The 22,055-nt window shown below is 40.7% G+C and overlaps 1 protein-coding gene across 1 annotated transcript; it reads right to left on the bottom strand.

Moving 5' to 3' along the window:
* Nucleotides 1-1,131: 1,131 nt before the first annotated feature.
* Nucleotides 1,132-6,406, bottom strand: LOC101845463 (proline-rich protein 11-like). The gene is made up of 5 exons (XM_005097175.3): nt 6,322-6,406; nt 5,411-5,533; nt 3,782-3,921; nt 2,278-2,331; nt 1,132-1,359 (listed from the first exon to the last, which is right to left on the bottom strand). The coding sequence occupies exons 1-5, from the start codon at nt 6,385-6,387 to the stop codon at nt 1,314-1,316; spliced, it is 429 nt and encodes a 142-aa protein (XP_005097232.1). The 5' UTR covers nt 6,388-6,406; the 3' UTR covers nt 1,132-1,313.
* Between the last annotated feature and the right edge of the window lie 15,649 nt (nt 6,407-22,055).

Genomic DNA, 22,055 nt, shown 5'->3' with positions numbered 1-22,055 from the left:
TAGGGGGGGGGGGGGCATCAGTTCTCCGTATGCAGTTCAGGCACAGTTAAAGGGCATAAAATTGATGCATCAGCCTATTTACAATTTAACTGAAAATAAGAACATGTTGATGTCCCCACTTTGGGAACGGTCTAAAGACACTTCAGTCAGTAGCACCGTCCCGGGGGGGTAGCCTAATAAGAGAAAGAGCATAGAATTCAAGCAGCAATACCCGAAACTTTGAACTTTTGAGATTTAACTCTTTTCATAGCCTATAAGGCAATCAAAAAGGAAGAGAGAGCAAGAAAGAGAAAGAGATAGATAGATAGAGAGAGAGAGAGAGAGAGAGAAAGAGAGAGAGAGAGAGAGAGAGAGAGAGAGAGAGAGAGAGAGAGAGAGAGAGAGAGAGAGAGAGAGAGAGAGAGATCAGTAATATATTTACCTCTCTTTTACTTCAAACTGCTTCAAGTAGCCATCACATATCTTATATTGTAAAGATCACAGATAGAATCAGGGTCTTATAGAATTGATCACAACCAAATCAATTAGGTCTAACTTTTGTAACGTCAACTGCCATTGTTAACGACCAAGACAAATTTCTCCCTGCGAGATGAATAAAGATTGTCATTGTCATTGTCATTGTCAGATCACACCATTGCAGTAGGCGTTCATTGCAGCAGCTGTCTCTACACCCGAATTTGCTAGACAGACTGAATTTTAATTGGTGTGTTCACGACGTAATGGTGTGTAACGACAAAGGCGTTTGGGGAGGGGGGGGGAGGGGGGACTTGGTCAGAGATGGAAAGCTATAAATTTTCGACAGGTAAAGGGGAGGGGCAACTGAATAAGCGTAGATCTTGAGACTCAGGATAATAAGTGAAAATGGCACGCCTCATGGCACTATGCACTGTGATAGGCCATCAAGGTTAACCTCTCTTTCATCGCCATATGTCATAAACCCACCAAGCGGTCACGTCAGTTCATTTTAAGGTGGAGGGAGACCAGTTTACCGATTGTGAGCCTTAACATGGGTCACCATAGATTCTTCCTAGGGATCATCAGTTAAGATCCCGGTTCGCTTAAGATCCTGCATTTCTTTGCTCCCGAGCACCGGGATCTTAGGCGGAGACTACTGTATACAAGTAATACTATGAATATCAGATTAAATGAGAAAATAGTATTAATCTAACTTCTTTGGTTCCAAAGTTAGAGAGACAAAAACAAAACATCTTGGAACAGCTGAGCGAGACAAACAAAGCATTGTCACTACACAAATAGCAGTTGTTACCTACCTATGACAATGAAGCATTTGTTCCCTTGTACCTCTGTCCGGACTAACATCTGGTCCTCTTGCTTGTCATGGGAGTACCTCCAGGGCTCCTGAGGGGGCAGACAGTTGAGTAATTAGAGTAAAAAGAAGAACAATGACTCTATAACTGTCATTTTGAGCAGGAAAAAAGCAAGTCAGACAGACAGAAACATAAGAAAGAAAGAACAGAAGTAGGGCCAAACACTGGAATCCTCCAACCACATACAGTAAGTTTAAGTAAAGAGATGCACATCTGTACAGTAATGGCTATTTACAGTGGGGAAAACCCCCAGACAGACAGATGGAGAGAATCATAAGAGGGAAAGTAAAGAAATACCTACCCGTGGCGCCCTCTTACCACCTACATCTCCCACCTGAGCAGTAAGATTATGATTGTGTGGGTATGTGTGTGTAACTATGGTTCAGGTTCTAGTTTAGTTTTAGCAGTTTTACGACACTTACAGCACCTTAAGATAATATAAGTGCTGAAAAAAGAGGTGTTACAAGAGAGTAACAAACACAAAAAAGAAAGCAAGGAGATAAGGACAACGACAGATATTTGATAGGAAAGAAGGAGTAAACCACACCAGACCACTTATCAACCTGTTGAACCACCCATGGTTCAAGTTCAAAGTCCCTCTCAACACCAAACATTATTCAGAAACGGAACCTTCAGAACACTTTGTCCATCATCAATATAGGATCATGCTAAATGGATAGACAGTCTTAACCCCCCCCCCCCCCAAAAAAAAAGAAAATCCCAACTACTCAAACAGAAAAACACTGCAATGAGGATTAGAAACAAGGGTCATTCACTCCATGGCTCAACATTATAACAACTCAGCTGCTAACCACACATCCTTGTCTGTGTGTGAGTATATATGGTTAAAAATATTAACAGACAAATACAGCCCTGCACAGATAAAGTACATATCCTTGATCTATATGAGAAGTAAACATTCTTGAAAGACAAGGGCAAAGACGGTTACCTTTGTAGGGTTGTTCGTTTGAGAACTTTGCGGATGTCGACCATGGTACTGTCACTGAGAAAGAGAAAAAACAACACATTTATTATAAGTTCTTACACAGGGTTTCCATAATGGCTGAATACATTGGCAAAAACAAATATTTTCAAGAAATGCAGTATAAATTGTCTTAGACTGCCACCCACTGTCGAAAAGACGGGAGGTTGACGTTTCGCCGCAATTACGTCACAGATTTTACCTGAGAAAAATATGAATGATCGTTTCGCCGCAAATTGAATTCGATTACAACTAGATTTAATTTAGTATGTTGTGGTGTCTTATGGACAGAATCGCTGTAAAACCCCACAGTTTTTTTTTAAAAGCTTGAAGCTCACATACTTGACGAATTTCTCGATGTTGATTTGCCATTGTACACAGGGCCTGTTAAGGGCTGTTTGCAATTTACTGCGTTCAGTTTTAACTTTGTTAGTTGCTGATGGTCGATGAATTTTCTTGGGAACAAGAATATGTTTTGGAAGTAGGACTTTAAGCAGGATAGGTTTATATAATGTCATGACAGTGAAGATAAAAATGTGATGTCTCAGATATAAAGTTGTTGAAAAACCCCAAAGTTGTTCAAACTGGGCTGCCATTCTTCACGTGAAAGAGTGGGAATGACCAAGAACGAGACCAGTACTTACAATGAAGGGAGAAAGGGAGAAATTGAGTCATAATAACAGTTTACCCCTCCCGAGTTCTCATTGACACAGTAGGCCTAGGAGCGTTTACAAATTTTGTTTCAGAGGCTTTCACAAATTAATTGATCTTCTATCTTCTGTGTAAGTAACTTGTATTCGAATACGATTTGCGGCGAAACAATTTCAAGACTTTGACAGGTAGTCCCGTGTTGCGTCATTGGCGGCGAAACCTAACGCGCCCGAAAAGAAAAGTTGTTGCCCCAGACAGGTGGACATCTTAGAGTAGGAAGTGGTCATTTGTATAGGCGATTGTCTTGTATAGGTGCTCATTAGAGTAAAGGGGCTAAGTCAGCAGTGAGTTCAGACTCAAGTAATGTCAAGCAAGTGTCGGTGACACTGAGTTTAGAGGGGTGGTCACTGGGGTGTGTCCTTGAGGAAGACACGACAACCCTAGCTCAAAATTCAGGGCGCTGCACAGTGGTGACCAGCGATGTCATGTTTGTGAAATTGTTCTGTATTGATGTAATATTGAGTATTTATGTAAGTATTTGAGCATGCATTAATGTATGCCTGTATTTAAAATTTATGTATTTATGAATACCATGTGTATAATATGCATGTTTGCCATTGTAAACCAAATAGCCCTTCTAGGATCAATAAAACTGAATTTGTTATTTTTTAAAACATTTTATTAGAGCAGCTTCAGGTGTAAATATAAAATGTTAAGAAAAAAAGTCTGTACACTGTTCAGAAAAATCAGTCTCCAGACAAAGTGCTATTGTGCAAACTGGAGCCATTACAGCAGACAACATTTGAGATTGACAACTTACCCAGAGTTCTCATTCTCCTTCCGACTCAGGTCATCTTCAACGCAGTCACCGTGACTCTTGACGACGTGCGATGTTTTCCTCAGCGACACACGCTGTAGCGCTGCCAGAGTGACTACAGGCTGATTGCTGGGCGCAAGCGGCTGAAGACAAAACAGATGGGATTTATGAGCTGCAGAAGAAATTTTCATACGGTAAAACCTTCTCATAAAGATTATTTCAAAAACCCCATCCACCAACTGTGGTGGAAAGTCTACGTTATGCAGACCTGCCGACCCCTTCATGATCAGACCTATGAACTTTCCTCGGAATCCTAAAAAATATTGAGTTTCACAGTGGAATCCTGTTATAACGAGAGGGAGGGGACAGGAGCAAAATGTCCGTTATAGCAGGATTCTCGCTATAAGGGATCCAGTAATAAATTCAAGGGAAACTGTAAAGTAGGCCTAATCTATGAGATTGGTGTTCTGTTTATTTCCTTTTGCTATCTCTCAAATGATGATTTGTGAGGCAGCGTGGTGGAATCAGGCTCTCGTCAAAATAATCAAAGTGAAGAAACTTGCATTTTTCCGCAGGTTTGTGGTTTTTTTATTGAATTTTTGTTTTTTGGCTCAACATCTTTCATGCCCATTAAAGAACTCATTTCTGTGTGAATTTTTCTGAAAAACGTTGATTAAAGGCACAAAAAATGTAAATTTTCTGTTACCACGGACTCTTAAGCTAAGTAAATGACTAATCTTTGGCGGCCATTTTCTCATTAATTTTACCTCTGAAAACAGGTGACCCCCACCTCCTTTTTTCACAAATATCTCGACTTGTATTCAAGATAAATGGATATCTTTTTCATCCAAATAAAGACAAGTAAACAAGCTTTAAGATGATACCAATAACTCTACATGCCTTAAAATTGACAAGAGCCTGATTCCACCACGCTGCCTCACATTTTGTTTCAACATGACCTCTAGGTCTTACTTGATCAAAACTTTAATCAGGTTTCTTTTTCTAGCTCTAGGTCTAGCGATGTGGACTGACAGCTCGGCATTGGCGATCAGAAAGAAAGGGCTCTGGGCTAACTCGCCCGCTGTGTTCCCCCCACCCCACCCCACCCTTTGGGGCTTTCTGTCTGCTTGCGCACGTCACACATTCCCTCCATCCATCACATTGCTGTGACCTCTCCATCTCCGCATCGGAGAAGTGAGAGGCATGGTAGGCCTTGATAACTAAACTAGGCTTACGCTGGCCTATCACGCAACGCGTTCTGCTTGTCTGCGCATGCCTCCCTACTCAGTCGCTCCGGCCTTCATTGGCTCTCCTATTCTTTGTTTCTCAAGATCACGAACAAGTTTCTCAACTGACAAGGTTTTGCAATGGCCTATGCACTGAGCACAGCAGCAGCAATATTCCGCTATAACTGACTCGCATGTTTGATAGCGCTATAGCAGTATTTTATTTACAAAGGTAAAGAGGAGAAAAAAAAACGGGGTTTTAGAATAGTTTCTTTATAACAGACTTCTCCTTTTAAGTGGACTCCACTGTATATCAAAAGAAAAACTTCCACATGAACTTAAATCCAACGCAATAAGGCACAAAAGTTCCCATTTGATCTAATGATAATCTCACATGTCTACCAACCTTGGCAGAGAGGTTTCCGTCCTCATTGATTCTTGACCTCAGGTCGGGGCCGCCTGTCCTCTTGAGCTTCACGCTCCTCAGAGCCTCAACAGTGATCTCAGGCAACAGAGTCCCGCCGACCGCCTGCGACAGAAAAATGAAAAATGATCAATTGATGAGGACCCGACAGACATGTGGCGTATCGTCCATGGCACGGGAGGTGTGCAGCAGACCTGTTTATTTTCGTTTGAGCCAACTGCCATGCTAGACACAGACTTGGAAAAATAGATGAAAAGGTGACAGGAAAAGAACAGGATAAAAATAATACAGTTTAGTGATTTTATCTTTTTAACAGTATCCAATGACTCAGATTCAGAAAAACTTTAAAATCTTTGAGCGTTAGAAATCAATGACCACTGAAGTGTGCAAAAGAACCCCCCCCCCCCAAAAAAACAAAAACAATAAACAAACAAACCAAAAACCAAAAACTATACCAAAACAGAAGAAAAGATCTATCAAAACTTACAAACAGGTGATGTGAATAAACAAAGGCAATATGTTTTTTCAAGAACATCCTGCAGAAAATCCGGTGCTGGCTTTTTTTTTTTTAATGTAGTTGCTTTTATACCCCCATCGACACAATTCAGATTATTTAAGAGGTGGGCTTTTGACCTTGCCAGTCGGGCCCAACCCAGCCTGAGAGGGATACATCTCAGCAGAAAGACAAAGATACTTTATAAAAATGTTCTCCCCACTTGGGAATCGATCTCAGGTCTCCTGCATGCAACAGCTAAGCACCAAACCATTACACCACAGACACAGGTCCAATATCTGTTGTAGATCCGTCACTTGAAGAAAAAACATTGGAGGCCACAAGCCACAATAACCATTCTACGTTACATGACCAAAAAACAAAAATGACTTTCACTCACCCTCATTTTCTTCATGACCTGATCCTTTGTCTGAACATCTGTCTTCAACCTTCGAATCACAGGCATAAAATAGGGTGGGGGTGGGGGTGGGGGAGGAGGGGGAGGGGGAGGTGGAGGGGGAGGCGGGGCTGGTGCGGCCGTGCTGGATACGAGCATATCAGGAGGGGCATACTCTTTGCCTCTTGCCTTCTCGCTGACAAATGACGAAACCTCGGACACCGCAGGCCCGTGGGAATGAGTACCAGAGTTCGACTTGGAGCTGCTCAACAACCTGAACAAGAAATGGAGAAAAGAAAAGACGTCAGTACACAATTGTCTTTGGCTAAGATCCACCACTTACAATCTCAGTTCACTTACGATCCCGCTGTTTCAAGAAAGCAAAATTATAACCACACAAAAGTCAACACTAAAATACTTCTCTGAAGTACCACATTGGCCAACGATCCCTCACTTTCCTGGCTCCCAAGCACAGGGATCTGTGGCAGAGACTACTGTATACCACTTTCATCATTTCCTTTTGTTCCTGTAGTAGTCATTGGGGAAATATGTTGTCACAAATCCAAATGACAGAAAGCAACTAGAAAGTTGTTACAAACCAGAATTGCTTACTGTTCCAAAGCCCAATAAAAGGGATACCCAACGTTATAACGTCATATTATGTTAGAAAGAGCAAAATTCCATCAAGTGGGACTGGTTTTGGTACAACGTAAGAGACAAGGTTCTAAAATTACCAATAGTCGAATCATGGACAGTCCCTGAAAATTCTGGACAGGTGGCAACCCTGCATAACCAGTACTGATCTCGAACAGCAAATGTGCACCACTGGCTAAGTCAAGTTGATATCATTCTGGACTATGGAACTGGTGGCCTTGGTCAAATCCCCAAACAAGACATTCTGAACTTGATTTGGGGTGTCTTGGCTCAGTCTTATAGAAGATGAGTGTTAAACTTAGAAATCCAGTCTCTTAAAAACCATACAGTGTTGAAAGGGCATTAAACCGACACATTGACACCCCCCCCCCCAACCCACCCAAATAGTATAACACGCCCTTACACCTTCCTTGACTCCAAACATATCAAGATCTGAAGAGTAGGAAGTAGCTCTGTCTGCCACCTTGGCAAAGCGATGTCATGCATACTGCTTCACTATGCAAACAAAGGCCAAACATACCTTGCACTACAAGGTGATGAGGATTCTGGGAAGAGACCGATGTAGTCTTCTGGATCCACGCTGCTCCCCTCTAGTTGCACACAAGCATAACTTGGCTTCAAGCAGGCAGCACAAACATGTTGACGACACACCCCGAGAGAGCCCAAACCTGAAGAACTGGACCTGACCTCCGCATTCCCCTGTGAACACAATGGGGGGGGAAAATGATAAGCCATTCAAACACAAGTGATATGCTAAATCCCAGTTATTAGACTACCAAATACTTGAAAAAAGCATCCACCTTGACAAAGTTTACATTTTCTTTCCTGCACAACTAGCCACAGTTAAATAAGTCTACCATTGTTAACAAATCTACTTTCTCTCTTTCACATTGACAAATTGACATTTCTTGCATTCTTGATATTTCATACCCACATTAAGTTCACATTGGTATCACATACCTGGTTAGTTTTAGCAGCTTCCAACTCAGCCTCCAATTCAGAAATCCTAGCAGACAATCTTTGAGATGTCGTCAAGCCAGACAATAATCCTCTTGCTGCTGTTTTACTCTAAAATGAAAAAAAAAATGAGAGGAAAAAAAATAATCAAATTTAATGTTAATGTTCATGCTGAGTCACAATGCAAAAGTATCAAATCTTATGGTCCACTTAACATACCCCCCCCCCCCCCCCATTTTAGTTTGAGAAAGAGAACATATTACTTTTTAACCTATTTGATACGGTTTGATGCAACTGGGATGACACTGGCCAGGGCACACTACATTAACTTGACTTCTACACTTTGCATTCCGTGTGCGCAAACAAAAGATCAGACCACGTAATAACTTAGTAGCCTTCTGATTGATTGTTTTCATCATCCATATAAAATCGTGACATACAAAATCGAACAATTTTGATTTTGGAGGACGATACTCCTTGCACACTGCCAATTTGATTCTGTCTAGGTCAGCCAGATTTTCCTTCATGGATGGAGCAAAAGCTACCCTTTTGGCACAAAACAATTGAATATTCCATTAAATTAGACAGACTTTCGTAATCAAACAAATGAATTTTTCAAAATCACAAGTCGAATCATTTGTTTGTTGTGTCAAAATAGTAGCTCTTTCCCCCCATGAAGGAAATTCTGGCTTATCCTGATGGAATTAAATAAGAGAGTATATATATTCAAATTGTGCCTTTTTGTCAATCCATAAAAAAGGAAAACCTGGCTGCCATAAAAAAAAAAATCAAATAGAGATTTGATGAAACTTTCTACAAAGTGCTCTGTATATTAGAATCACATCTCTCCGAGCTTCTCTATACACTGTACACTGGTATCTAAACACTTTCTTGTTTCACTTTAGCTGAGATAGCATCCTCTGATGGAGGGCGAGACTGTTGCTGTAATCAGGGTTTACTCTACAATTTACGGAAGCTAACTTCTCATCTCTGGTCAGAACCGTTGTGCCAGTGAGATGCTGGTAGCACCCTAATCACATTTCTTAACCATGAAAAGTTTGAGCCACAAATATCAATTTTCGACAATTACTGAAAAACAAGTCCCTTTTAAGCGCATAGAGCTATTTTTTATTTGGGGGGGGGGGGGGGGGAAATGCGCTATATAAATGTTATATATATATTATTTTATTAGGATTTCTGGGATGAATGAAAGAATTATCAAAATAGGTACCCAAACAAAACCTCTCATGTAGCCTGTGTGAAGAAAAGAACACACTGTTTTATCTTTCCTTCATCAGCAGAGTCAATGGATGAAAAGTGAAAAAAAACTTCTTTGGGTGTTAGTCATGGAGAACAAGTACAGCACTGCATTCTCTTTTTCAAGAAGGAAGATAAAAATGAAAAGATGCAAACACTTAGGGATACAAAAATCGAGATTGACATGACATTTTTATCCTACAAAGCATATAAATCCTTACCTTGTTGAATGCATCAAGCATCCATCCTGTCACATAATCCATGGCTGTAGATCAGACAGAGTTGGCAAATCAACAGTGTGAAAATCTGGGGGGAAATGGAGAAATGTATAAAGAAGCTGCAGTTACATCAAAAGTTACAGAGAACTAAGAACCAAGACCCAAGAACCCACACACTAGTGATGATAAGGCCCAAACAGTGGCAAAGACTTGCACTCAAGTTCAAGACCCAACTCTCCCTATTGCAAGTTGGAAGAAAAGAATTGAAAAAGATGAAACATCACCATTTTATACTTAAATTTCATTCTCAAGACCCAAGCGTGGCTTTGATATTTAAAAAAAAAAAAATTCAGTTTAAGCCACAAATCATCTGAATGTTGATGTTGAAATACTGAAATATGTGTACTAATAATTGTAACTGAATTACTGGGCTAGTTGGGAACCAGAAACATGAACATGTATTCCGAACAGTGAGCTCCAACTTCACTTGGCACTACACTACCACTATACTACCAGTCAGTGCAAAAACAAACTACAGACCGCTTAGCCTACTGCTCTAAAACTAATAATAATTGGGTCTCGGTGGCAGTGTCAGTGCTGCAGTCATTTTTAAAAGTATAGTACATGTGCATCTGGGTCAAAATACACTTTTTGAATCCACATTGGACCAAATCAAGATGCGTTTTTCTATCCTGGTTATGTTAATTTATCATTTAAAAATGGCTGATTTTGTACACTGTTTTTGGGATTGTAAAGGATACAGCCTTTATCATTACAGAACATGCAGGTTATCTTATCAAAAGTACAGGCATGAGCTCAAATGCTGTAGGCCTACTTATGATAAGAAAATTGAAAACCAAAAATACAGAATTTGTTCAAACACTGTATTTTTCAAATTTTCAGAGAATGCCAGTGCCTATAAAATATAATAAAAAGAAAGACAAACATATCATACTGATAAGAGTTGCAATATAATGTTGTTACAGTTATAGTAAGACCAAGCGATGACTGCGAGCAATCAAACTAGAATGCAAATAAACATTACTGCGCATCAAGATGCAGTGGACTAAAGATGTTCATTATGAAGTCCATGAATCAAAGCCAACCCCCCTCCCCCCCTCCCATATCTCAGGTAGAAACTCAGCGATGTACACAGATATAACAAGAGCAGGTAAGTGCAAGATACCTTTCCTAGGAACACTTTGGTATCAACCAAAGAGGACACAGAGATTGCCGACATATTCAAGAAAACATAAATACTGACCAGAACCCATCCCCCAACCATATCATTTGACGTGATGAGCGAGGCAAAGCATCGAATCCTGAGCACAATATTAATATTGTTCATGTACTGGCCCATAAAGTAAAAAGATCAAACAGCTTCAAAAGTTAAAATATCTAGGATATCATAATAACACCAGATGCCTAGAATATTCCACAGATATGAAATGGAGAAATGCTATGGCTAAAAATAGTTTCAATAAAATCAAGTCAAATCCTGAAAAATAGACTCAGAGGCTACTAAAATGAAAGTTCTGAAAGGCTATCAGTACCACGTGAAGTCAACAATTCGAATCTATGAGTGGCTGTGAAAGCTGGACAATCATGGAAGAAAGTCAGGAACAATGTGAAGCATCTTCAAAAATAAAACTGTACTGATCAAATTGTACTTGTGGAATGGTGTGTAATGTCTCTGCATTCATTAAACATGAGAAGGTATACTCCGAAGCATGACAGGAGTACACGAAAGAGCACGGAAAATCTAATAAAGTCAGCAGACCTCCAAAAGGTAACAAGCTGCCACAATGTTCATGAATTCTCAGCAGGTTTTTTTTCACTCACAGTCTGACATTATAATTCACTTGAGAATCCTATTCTAGAAGAGGTCAGGCAAAGGGGAGGACCAATTAGTTAAGACGTTAAGACGGTAGGAACTGGACATTGAAACTTGGCTTGGGATCAAAACAGCACTTTAAGCAGAATAGCAAGCTGATTTATTGTAGAAAAGTCCAAGAAGCAACGTCCAGCTACAGGGAAAGCTAAAAGAACATCAAACATTTGCAGCAGTCTATGTAATTTGAGTAGAGTATTTCTGCATACATTCCTTAAAAGTCCTTTGGAAGTCCAAGATGAAGATGAAGTAGTTGGCTAAACAACTGAAGTGGACAAAAATAAGAGCTGAATATTGTTTTCGATGCCTGTTGTGTTATTGAACAGTTGTGATGCAAGTCAGGCAAAAAAAAAGATCATCTGAAATTCTTCCAGCCAGGAAAAACCTTTTAGCTGGCAAACGTTTACCATTTAAAAAAGGAAATGGAAAGGCTGGAAAAACTATAAAATTTAATTAATTTGGCTCGCACACAACACTTCTGTGACGTGAAGTCTGGCATGCGCTATCATGTGCTGAACATGCTAACGTAAATTGTTACTTTTAGACCAGCGCGCACATTATGCACTACATAATGATATTAATATTGACTGTGGAACACACATATCGGCCATTAAAACCCTTGAATTGATCTTAAGAAAATAACAAACCTATTGCAAAACATAAAGTGAAATGCATCTAGGGGCATGCCCATCTGAAATCACCCATATATATTGCTAAAACAAGTAAATTATTACAAACTAATTGTCCCATTTGATTTTATAATAATATATATATATATCATATCATGAATGAATGCCCATACATCTCTATAAACTTAAATAATTAGCGGTATAGACACTACTATGATGTCAAAATCCATGTAGGCTAGGGCATGCCCATCTGAAATCACCCATATATTGCTAAAAACAAGTAAAATTACAAACTAATGGTCCCATTTGATTTTATAATAATATATATATATATAAAATTATCATATCTATCATGAACGATATGCCCATACATCTCTATAAACTTAAATAATTAGCGAGACACTACTATGATGTCAAAATCCATGTAGGCTAGGGTCTCAGCCTAAAGAAGGTAAAAATTAAAAGTGCACATAAAGTGCTTGAGAATCTAAGCGCGAGAGGAGTCCATTATAAAAGCAAATCGAAAAAATACCCAAGCCCAAGATACTACTATAACTAAAACAATCCAATCAAGCACCCATGGTGTAAGCATATCTATTATACAATCAATGTATAGACTATTTGCCTTTCATCGAGGAAGTAAAAGCGGGGTGATCTTGTACTTCCGTTCGTTAAAGTCAAGTCCATGATCCATTTGTTTACATCCAGAGAAGAAATCCAGAAGTCTTGATGACCAAATAGGCTCCACAAGAGCATGGATGCAACCTAACTTCAAAACATCAAATTAGGATAAAATTAAGAGGGGCATGCCCCGACCCCCCCCCCCCCCCCAAACCTCCGTATTTTCATTAGCCCCCCAGAAACCCCCATCTTGACTTAATTAACGAAACTACAAAATCGCTGTAAAAGCTTCCTGTTCTCTGCTAAAAATCAATAATTAGCCAAAGAAGAAACAAGTCTGAGTTCCTGAAGAAGTGGTTCCTGCTTCAAAGTGAGGAAACAGCCATATATATCTATAATATTAAAGCCATGTTATACCATCCCATTACAAAAAGACACAGACTACACAGAACACACGTATATTCTAACTAGATCTAGTAACCGTGTAACGACCACAGAATTCTGTGGTAACGACACAAGGCATGACGGGCGGGCCCACTTACAAACTGACTGAGAAATATTATTATCAAACGCCAAGTGCCACTGCAAGTATTAATTTTTTTTAAAAACATTGTAGATTATTTCCTCACCGTCTGAACTTTGACAATCGTTTGTAAACAATATTTCTGATTGATTTTTTATCGAAATACGTTGATCATCCGATTAAATAAACACTGAGAAAGCTTTCAGCTGTCTGTGTTTACGAAATGACAATCAAACTTCCCGGCATGACCGCTGGTTGCCAGGAAAACTTTTTTTAACGCATGTACCGAGTAAAGTATCTTTTTTTCCCCTGAAACGATTACTGCCATACTTTCAGTTGCCCCCGAGGAAGCCTAGGACGCAGAGAACCTTGAGCCGATTTAATACAAGGCTGTTTTTCTCCCATTCTTGATTTAAATTTTTAGTATGAAAATCAATCAAGATTCCGACGCCACCCACGATTCATGTAAAATAGGGTTCAGTGTGCCCACTTCGGGGCGCTGAGTGGCCAATCCGGTAAATCGAGAACCAGCGCGTCCCTCGCAACGAAGTGCAGGCTTTCATAATCATAGAGCGTGAAGAGTAGATCCCGCAAGTGTGAGCGCTCAGTTATGATTTTTTATCTTCTATTGTTTAATCATATATGCCTACGCAATTATTATTCAGCACTTGCTGATTTTGGAAAACTTATCACATGTATAGTCCTCAAATGAACGATGGACAGATATTTGTGTGTGTGTGTGTGTGTGTGTGTGTGTGTGTGTGTGTGTGTGTGAGAGAGAGAGAGAGAGAGAGAGAGAGAGAGAGAGCAGAGAGAGAGAGAGAGAGAGAGAGAGAGAGAGAGAAACATACAGAGAGAAAGACATACAGAGAGAGAGAGAGAGAGAGAGTGAGAGAGAGAGAGAGAGAGAGAGAGAGAGAGAGAGAGAGAGAGAGAGAGAGAGAGAGAGAGAGAGAGAGAGAGAGAGAGAGAGAGAGAGAAGGGGAGGGGGAATTATGAGTTACTGAGTTTGTCGATAAAAAAGACACTTTTGTACCTTACAGAATGGCTTGTTTTTACACAATATTGATTAGATTCTACTTCTACTAATGCAGAAAGAGGATTAAATTGTCTTTATTATTTTTTGGGGTAAATTTTTACTTTCACTCCCGCACACAGATGCACTGTTTCAGGGGTCAAACTGCTGTACTGTTTGCTGCAGATCACACATAAAGCCACTAAAACTGTCGCAAATCAATTATTTTCAAGACAATTTCAAATCTAACTGTAAAATATCAAATTATGGGTGTAAAAACAGGGGGGCATGCCCCCCTGTAACCCCCCAGATTTTCTTTTACCCCAGTGGGGCAGGCCCCCCTGGAAACCCCCGATTGGTCCAAAGCATGTCTATCTCGGTTAAAAACAATCAAATATTTCTAAAAAAAACATTGATTTGCGACGGAAATGAAGTTGATATTCGTGTTCAGCGCATCAATATTTAGTAGAAAATAGACAACTGGTAGCTGAGTGTGAGACGGGAGGGAAAGTAAAAAAATACCCCTTTTTTTTAACGAAAACAGATTAGGCTAAACTACCTGGATCTAGATCTATAAGATGTCTACAAAAGAAAGTTTCCTTTTGATAGAAACTGTAATTTTGTAATCCCTTCCCAAGATCCAGAGTATTTGATATACAGCTAAAGTGTATTTAAGAAAGGTGAACACCACGTGTACCTCTCTTTTCCGTTATGGTAGACTCAGAAGAAGTAAGAAGTTGAAGCTTTGAATGCACAAAATCAATAGATCTAATTACAATTATTGAATATCAACTGAACGTATATTTTAAAAAATTTCTTTCTCACCTTCTTAATCTTGACTGATACACTCGTTTGTAGGTTATAGAGAGAGCAGTATAACACGAATAAGGGCGGCCATATTGCCAATGAGGCAACAATCAGGGCCATTATCACGTGCGTCCTTCGCGACCCCTCTATGGGTCTTCATAGAGTGTGAATCGTTGAGCTCACAGAGAGTACTTAGTGATTTCTGTTTTTAAAATGTTGTTGTTTAGTCATGTAACATACATTACCGCACCTACTGACTGATCTTGGGAAACAAGTGTACTTAAACGTGGACTTTAAATGAACGATAGACAAAGAGATAATTAATATCAAGTAATGTTGTTTGTTTTTCTCGGGCGGAGGGAGAGGACAAAGTAAGCGACTGGATTTGTTAATAAAAATGACACGTTTATACTTTAGAAAATGGGTTGCTTTTACACAAAGCAGTTGGTTACACTCTCCTTCTTCTGCACAGCTAATGAAAGTGTTTTTAAAAAAGTAAACAACGTGTGAACTTACTTTCTTCCTTCTCTTTCACTCCGCGTGGTAGACTCAGTAGAATTAAAAGATTTGAAAGAATTCGAAAAGACAAATGTCATCGATTTTTATTAAATGTCAACTGACCATAACATAAAAAATGACTATTTTACTCACCTTGTGAATCTTGATACTCGTTTGTAGGCAATATATTTCTGATCAATTCAATCAAAATACGTGTACGTTTACCGTCTTATAAACACGCCGGAGCAGAAACAGACTGTCACGAGTCACGTCACTGCGTCTTGTTTGAACTTTCTTTGTTCACAAAGTGGCAACCAAACTTCACAGCATGCTAGTTGCCAGGTAAACTATCGCATGTACCGGCTTAGCATTTTGGGCGTGTGTGTGTGTGTGTGTGTGTGTGTGTGTGTGTGTGTGTGTGTGTGTGTGTTTTGGTTTATTGTTGAAGCGATCATTGTCATTCTCTCTTAAAATAAAGGTAATAATGATAATGAGTTGCTCCTGACTAACACATGTAACTAGGAGATATAGATCTAGAGCATTATTTGTTTTACTCACTAACTTAATATGTGGCTCAATACTAGAATGTAGATTTAATATCTTTCAGTGCGAGAGTCTAGCAGTAAGCGGCTCAGCTTGGCCATAGTTCTGCAAAAAGGGAGGGCTTGTGCGAGACACGGGTTGGTGCCCACAAGTGCAGCCACCTTTCTATTTATTATTTCATGGAGGGCAATCAACGGAAACGGACTTACGAGCCGGGCTTTTACTGCAGCAAACCTACACTTATCAGTACATGGCATTGGACATAACGGCGAGGGCCCAGCTGTTGCTGGATCGATAACAACGACAACAACAACAACATGAACAAGGCTAGTAATTTTGTGTTGTGCCTCTCTGCAACCCCAACAAATGAATTCTCGCCAGGACCACCGCCTACTGAATCTGTGTGGCAGTCCAGTCTCTCTTTGGCCTCCCCAAAGAGGTTACAAATTAAATACTAGGCTAGTCGAGAGCTCGCGACTGTGACGTCACCCACGTAAACGAACCGACGGGGTTGAGACTGAGAGTGCCCACTTTGGGGTGCTGAGCGGACAATCTGGCAAGGCGAAGAACCAGTGCCGTCACGCTGTCTGCCCGTGGCCCTCTTGATTACAGTCCCTCGCAACAAAATATAGGCCTTCATAATAGTGGGGCAGCTGATTGCAAAAATCGGCCGAATCATTCACATCGTCATACAAGCACCAAAATTGGCACACGTATCCGCAATGACATGCGTATTCATAAATCGAACGTTTACCACGCATTTTTTTTTCAAAATGGCTGCCATCTTCAACATGGCCGCCATTGCCGGTATGCGCAACCCTAAAATGTCACACAACATGAGGCAGAAGAGCAAATTATATGATTTTGGTGTCAAAATATATGTATGTAATCGACCATGAAGAATCCAAATTTGCATATGCTTACACGATAATCACCACACACGATAATCACCACCTTAATATGTTTTTTAACATGTTATAACAATTGAAGTGATTTTAAACTGCTACGATAGATTCAAAGATGGTGCCACTAACCACAGACACTCAAAGGATCGAGAGACTCCATTTCCCCTCTACATTGGTCTGTCAGTGTTTGCAAAGACCAGGACGAAGAAGCTCACACAAATGCTCCAGGCAAATGGATTAAACGTATCCTATGATCGAGTGATGGAGATGTCCGCCGAGCTGGGGGGGGGGGGGGGGATGCTGTTGTGTTTTAGTACATCAGAAATGGAGTCATCTGCCCCCCTCCCCCCCCCCCCCCACCCCCTCTCCTGGAGCTGCGAAGAGGACTGTTCACCCCTTCGGCCACAGACAACATAGACCACACTCCATCTGCTACAACATCAACGACATCTTTCCATGGTATAAGTTTATCGCTGTTCCAGCACCCCACCTCTGAGAATGAGGGAGAACAGCTGCAGAAATTGCAAGTAAAGGGTGACATGGTGAAGACAGTCCCAGAAATTCCAGATTTTATAGCGCACATCAAACCTGCCCATTTCACCAATAAGAGTCCATATCCTCCTGAAGTGACTAACATGACTCTACCAGACTCATGGAGATTTTGAAACCACAGCTGACTGGAGCATGAATGGCCCAGAAAGTCTTCATCACCGAGGTCCATGACAATGTAAATATCTCATGGTCTTCCCATTACGCAGACAAGAAGAGGGGTCCTGCATTCAAAGCTTGTACAATGTATATCCACTATGCTCCCTCTGCTGAGACACCAAGTCCGCTCTGCAGCTACACTAAGACATGTCGTGGACAAGATTAGGGATGCAGTGAGGTTTCTTAACCACGGACAAGTGCCTGTGATCACAGCAGATCAGCCGATATATGCCACAGCCGAACAGATCCTGTGGCAGTGGCCTAAAGATTATGGCGAGAGTCAATTTGTCATCATGTTTGGAGGATTGCATATTGAGATAAATGTGCTACGTTCACTCGGTTCACTCTTTCAAGACAGTGGATGGACAGGAGCTCTAACTGAGGCGGGGGCAGCTTCATCTGGCTCAGCAGATTCTTTCCTATCAGCTGCATGTCTCAGCAAGACCCGCCAAACCCACCAAGTAACAACGTGCAGTCCCTACCAGTTCTTGAAATCAACCTACTATGTAGAAGAATGGGCTGACCCGAAGTTTTGAAGACGGATGTGAACATCGCAAACTACAGAGCCCACAGTTCTGTTACAGGAACATTGTGCTGACAATGAGGTTAGTTGTTCTGCTATTCATCAGGTCCTTGAGAACTTCCAACTTCAGTCTCTACCGTCAGGCCTTATGTCAGCTTATACCATATTTATTTGCAAACAACAACGTGAACTATGCATGGTGGCTTCCTATGCACCTGATAGATATGCTGACTTTGGAGATTTCATGCTGGGAAATTTGTAGTTCACAAATCCAACAGAGATTTCTCAGGAATGGCAGTTGACCAAGCACATGAACAAGCCAATGCAGTGATTAAAGGTGATGGAGGAGCAGTCGGAATCACTGAAGATCCATCAACACTGAGAAGATGGGTGGGTGCCGGCTCTGCTGTCACAGCTTGTTGCACAGTATGAGGAGGCGTCAATATTGAGGAATGTCTCAGAGCAGACGAAACATCAGGAACAGACGCCCACCTGCCAGAGAAGCTTCCTGGAAAGGGTCCAAAGGTTGACAAGCACGCTGGAGGACATGGGCAATCAATTTCAAGAAGAATCTGGAAATCTACTCAGTCTGAACACCAAGGATAGAGCATCCCCTTGTAGTGCTAATAAGATTGCTACTCACCCTTCAACTGGGAATTCATCTTTTGAGGCGCACTTAGAGACACTAAAGCATAAAGATACAAGCTCGTTCTATGCGCAATAATGAAGGCAAAAATTGACTTCTTTCAGCAATTGCCATTCAAAAGCCAGCTTTTCTCAAAATTATTCATTTCCTATCTGAACAGAGAATGCGATCTACATGAGTTCTTCTGTCTCAAGTATCAGCCATGTCCAGCATCTCTGAGTCATGAAGGAATGCTGCATGTCCGCCAGAAGTCACAGCTAGCAGCCATACTGGATAACAAGGTTACACTGAAATCACGAGGAAGCTGATACAAGTACAAGAAGAATCTTCCAACATTGGATACTGTAAAGGGGGGCTCCGAAACAGTCATGGTAAAAGCCAATGACATAGATGTTCTTGTGATTGCTGTTGTCACTTTCTCACAATTACAGTAACTGGGACTCCAGGAAATGTGGCTAGCTTTTGGGCAAGGACGAAATCTGAAGGGAATCTCCGTGCATGAGCTCACCACAACCCTCACCCCAGAGAGGAGCAGTGGTATTGTGCTCTTCCATGCCTTTACAGGCTGTGATATTGTGTCTGCATTCTGTTGAAAGGGCAAAAGGGCAGCATGGCAGACATGGGATGTGTGTCCTGAAGCTGTTGATGATGCACGACTGGAGATCTTTTCCATACAGCACAAATTCTATGAAGCTATTCCACCAACTTGTGCAGCCCTTGTTCAGCACATTAGACGTGCCGCATACCAATCAGCATATAATCAGAGTATGAAGCGTTGGGCCCACAGTGAGCACTCAGTTCAGTTTTTTAGACGTTATTTAACCGGTATTTATCTTTGTCGAGATAACAACAAATAACAACTGATAACAACTGATAGCAACAAATAACAACTGATATCAAAATAACTACAAATATCAACACAAACGTCCTAATTTGTTTACTTTTACTTGGTTTTTAAGGTGATATGCTTACATCGGTATTTTTCTTTGTCTATTTAAGAAAAAATAACAACAAATACCCTTTTTTCTTGGGGGAGGGGGGGTCTTTTGCTGTTGTTTAATAGTGTAACGTACACATATAATGTATACTTACACAATTCCCAACCAGCTGATTCTGGAAAACTTGTTGCGCTTTGGCTATGTTACAATAGATGAATACCTGTATTACCTGTCCTGGGCAACAACGTCATTGCACACCGGACAGGTCCATAAGTGCTCAGTTCCCCCCAGCACCAAAGCCCGCAAGGTATCCATCATCATCAAGGTATCAATAGATGAATTGAACGATAGATAGGGATATATTAAAGAATAATGAATTATATCCTGCTGTAATGTTTGTTTTTCCCGGCCGGCGAATCAGGAGCCTAGAGGAAGGGGCAAAGGAGGTGAGGGGGTGGAGGGCAGAAAGAGGAGACGAAAGCAGACGACAGAACATTGCTAGAGAGCAGGAAATGAGGACTGTTGTTTTCTATCCTTTGGATATTGTAACCTTTTATCACTTTAAAACTGCTTCTTCTTTTCTTTTGGAAACGATTTCCGTTCAAAAAGAAAATGCACAATGTGTGGATATGATTCACATAAAAATACATGTAACCAAGATTGTCCTGCATTAAGAGTTGAGTGAAACAAATGTAAAAAGATAGGACATTATGCTTCGCAGTGCAGAACAAAAGAAGTGAGACGAGTAGAAGATTCAGACCATCATCATGGTAATAATACCACAACAGTCCTAGGTTCAATACAGGAAATCAATTCAGTGAATAGTTGGCACCTAGATATATTACTCAACAGACAGAAAATGACATTTCGTATAGACACAGGAGCAGATGTGTCTGTAGTCTCAGACAAATATTTTAGAGACACAAAAGTGCTAAAACAAACTGACAAGAAACTCTATGGACCAAGAGGTTCAAAACTAGATGTAATCGGTGTATTTCCAACAACCCTGGAAAAGAAAAATTGTAAGTCCGAACAAGACTTATATGTTATCAAGGGACTGAGAAACGGCTGTTAGGCAGACCTTCCATTGAAGCAATTAAAGTAGTGGAGGTTTTAATGGATTATCAGAAGCTAAATTTGACCCAAAACTGGAGTATACTTGTCCTTTCCTAGGCTTAGGAAAAACAAGCAATGAATATACCATTGAGTTGAAAGACTATGCAAAGTCATTTAACCTTACCTGCCCTAGAAGGCTGCCTCTTCCACTAAAAGATAAAGTTGAAGAAGAACTAAAGTCTCTACAGGAAAAAGGAATCACCAGACCTGTTACCAAACCTACTAATTGGTATGCTCCTATAATAGCTATTCTTAAGCCATCGGGAAAAGTCTGACTGTGGTGCGATTTCACTAAACTGAATGAAAGTGTTAAAAGAGAGAACTACCCTCTTCCCCTCTTCCTACTACTAACCAGTAACTGGCACGGTTGAAAGGAGCTACAGTTTTCAGGAAGCTGGATTGTAACAAATCATTGCATCAAATTCCTCTAGACGAAAGGTCTCAAGAGTTAACAACTTTTATTGCGCCTTAAGGGAGATTTTGTTACCAAAGACTGCCTTTTGGGATCAATTCTGATCCTGAAATATTCCACAGAGAAATGTCAAACATTGTGGCAGGAAAACCAGGTGTGATATGTGACATTGATTATGTTCGTGTAGGAGGAAGAGATAAAAAAAAAAAAAAGAACACAACGAAAGACTGAAGTTGGTCTTGGATCGAAAGAACAAAGCTGGAATTACACTAAATGAGAAGTGTGAGTTTTCAACCAAGAAAGTGAAATTTCTTGAACATATTGTCAGTGCAAACGGTGTCAGCATTGACCTAGAAAAAGTCGACGCCATTACCAGGCTTGAGGCACCAGAAAATGTCCCAGAGCTAATAAGATTTTCGGGAGAGGTAAACCACGTGGGCAAATTTGTACCTATGCCAACAGATGCGACAAAGCCCTCAAGAGACGTGCTTAAGAAAGACAATGAATGGACATGGGGGACAGAACAAGTGAAAGTTTTTGAAGAAGTAAAGGTTCTACTTAGTACTACACCAGTACTACAACATTACAACCCAAACAAGCCAAAAAGGGTGTCTGCAGACGCGTCTTCTTTTGGAATTGGAGGAGTTCTATTGCAGAAAGACCGGGAAGGCTGGAAGCCAGTTTTCTACTCGTCTAGATCTCAAACGGATACAGAGACTAGGTATGCACAGATTGAAAAGGAGGCTTTGGCTATGACTTGGTGTTGTGAATCTCCCTAAGCTTGTAATCGAGACAGACCACAAACCACTACTGTCGCCGATGAAAGCAAATGCCTTTGATCTCCATACTCCAAGAATACAGAGGTTCAGGATGAGG

Source organism: Aplysia californica, unplaced genomic scaffold (genome assembly GCF_000002075.1).
Source record: "Aplysia californica isolate F4 #8 unplaced genomic scaffold, AplCal3.0 scaffold00148, whole genome shotgun sequence".
Lineage (NCBI taxonomy): Eukaryota > Metazoa > Mollusca > Gastropoda > Aplysiida > Aplysiidae > Aplysia > Aplysia californica.
Note: the sequence above shows the minus strand (reverse complement) of the source record. Positions and strands in the feature narration are given on the sequence as shown.

What these genes read in the sequence shown, in the direction of transcription:
- LOC101845463 (XM_005097175.3), bottom strand. Translation starts at nt 6,387, where the DNA reads ATGCCTGTGATTCGAAGGTTGAAGACAGATGTTCAGACAAAGGATCAG. An exon ending in ACGGAAACCTCTCTGCCAAG is followed by an intron (nt 3,922 to 5,410) that starts GTTGGTAGACAT and finishes TTTTGTCTTCAG; the next exon opens with CCGCTTGCGCCCAGCAATCA. An exon ending in AAGGAGAATGAGAACTCTGG is followed by an intron (nt 2,332 to 3,781) that starts GTAAGTTGTCAA and finishes TCTCTTTCTCAG; the next exon opens with TGACAGTACCATGGTCGACA.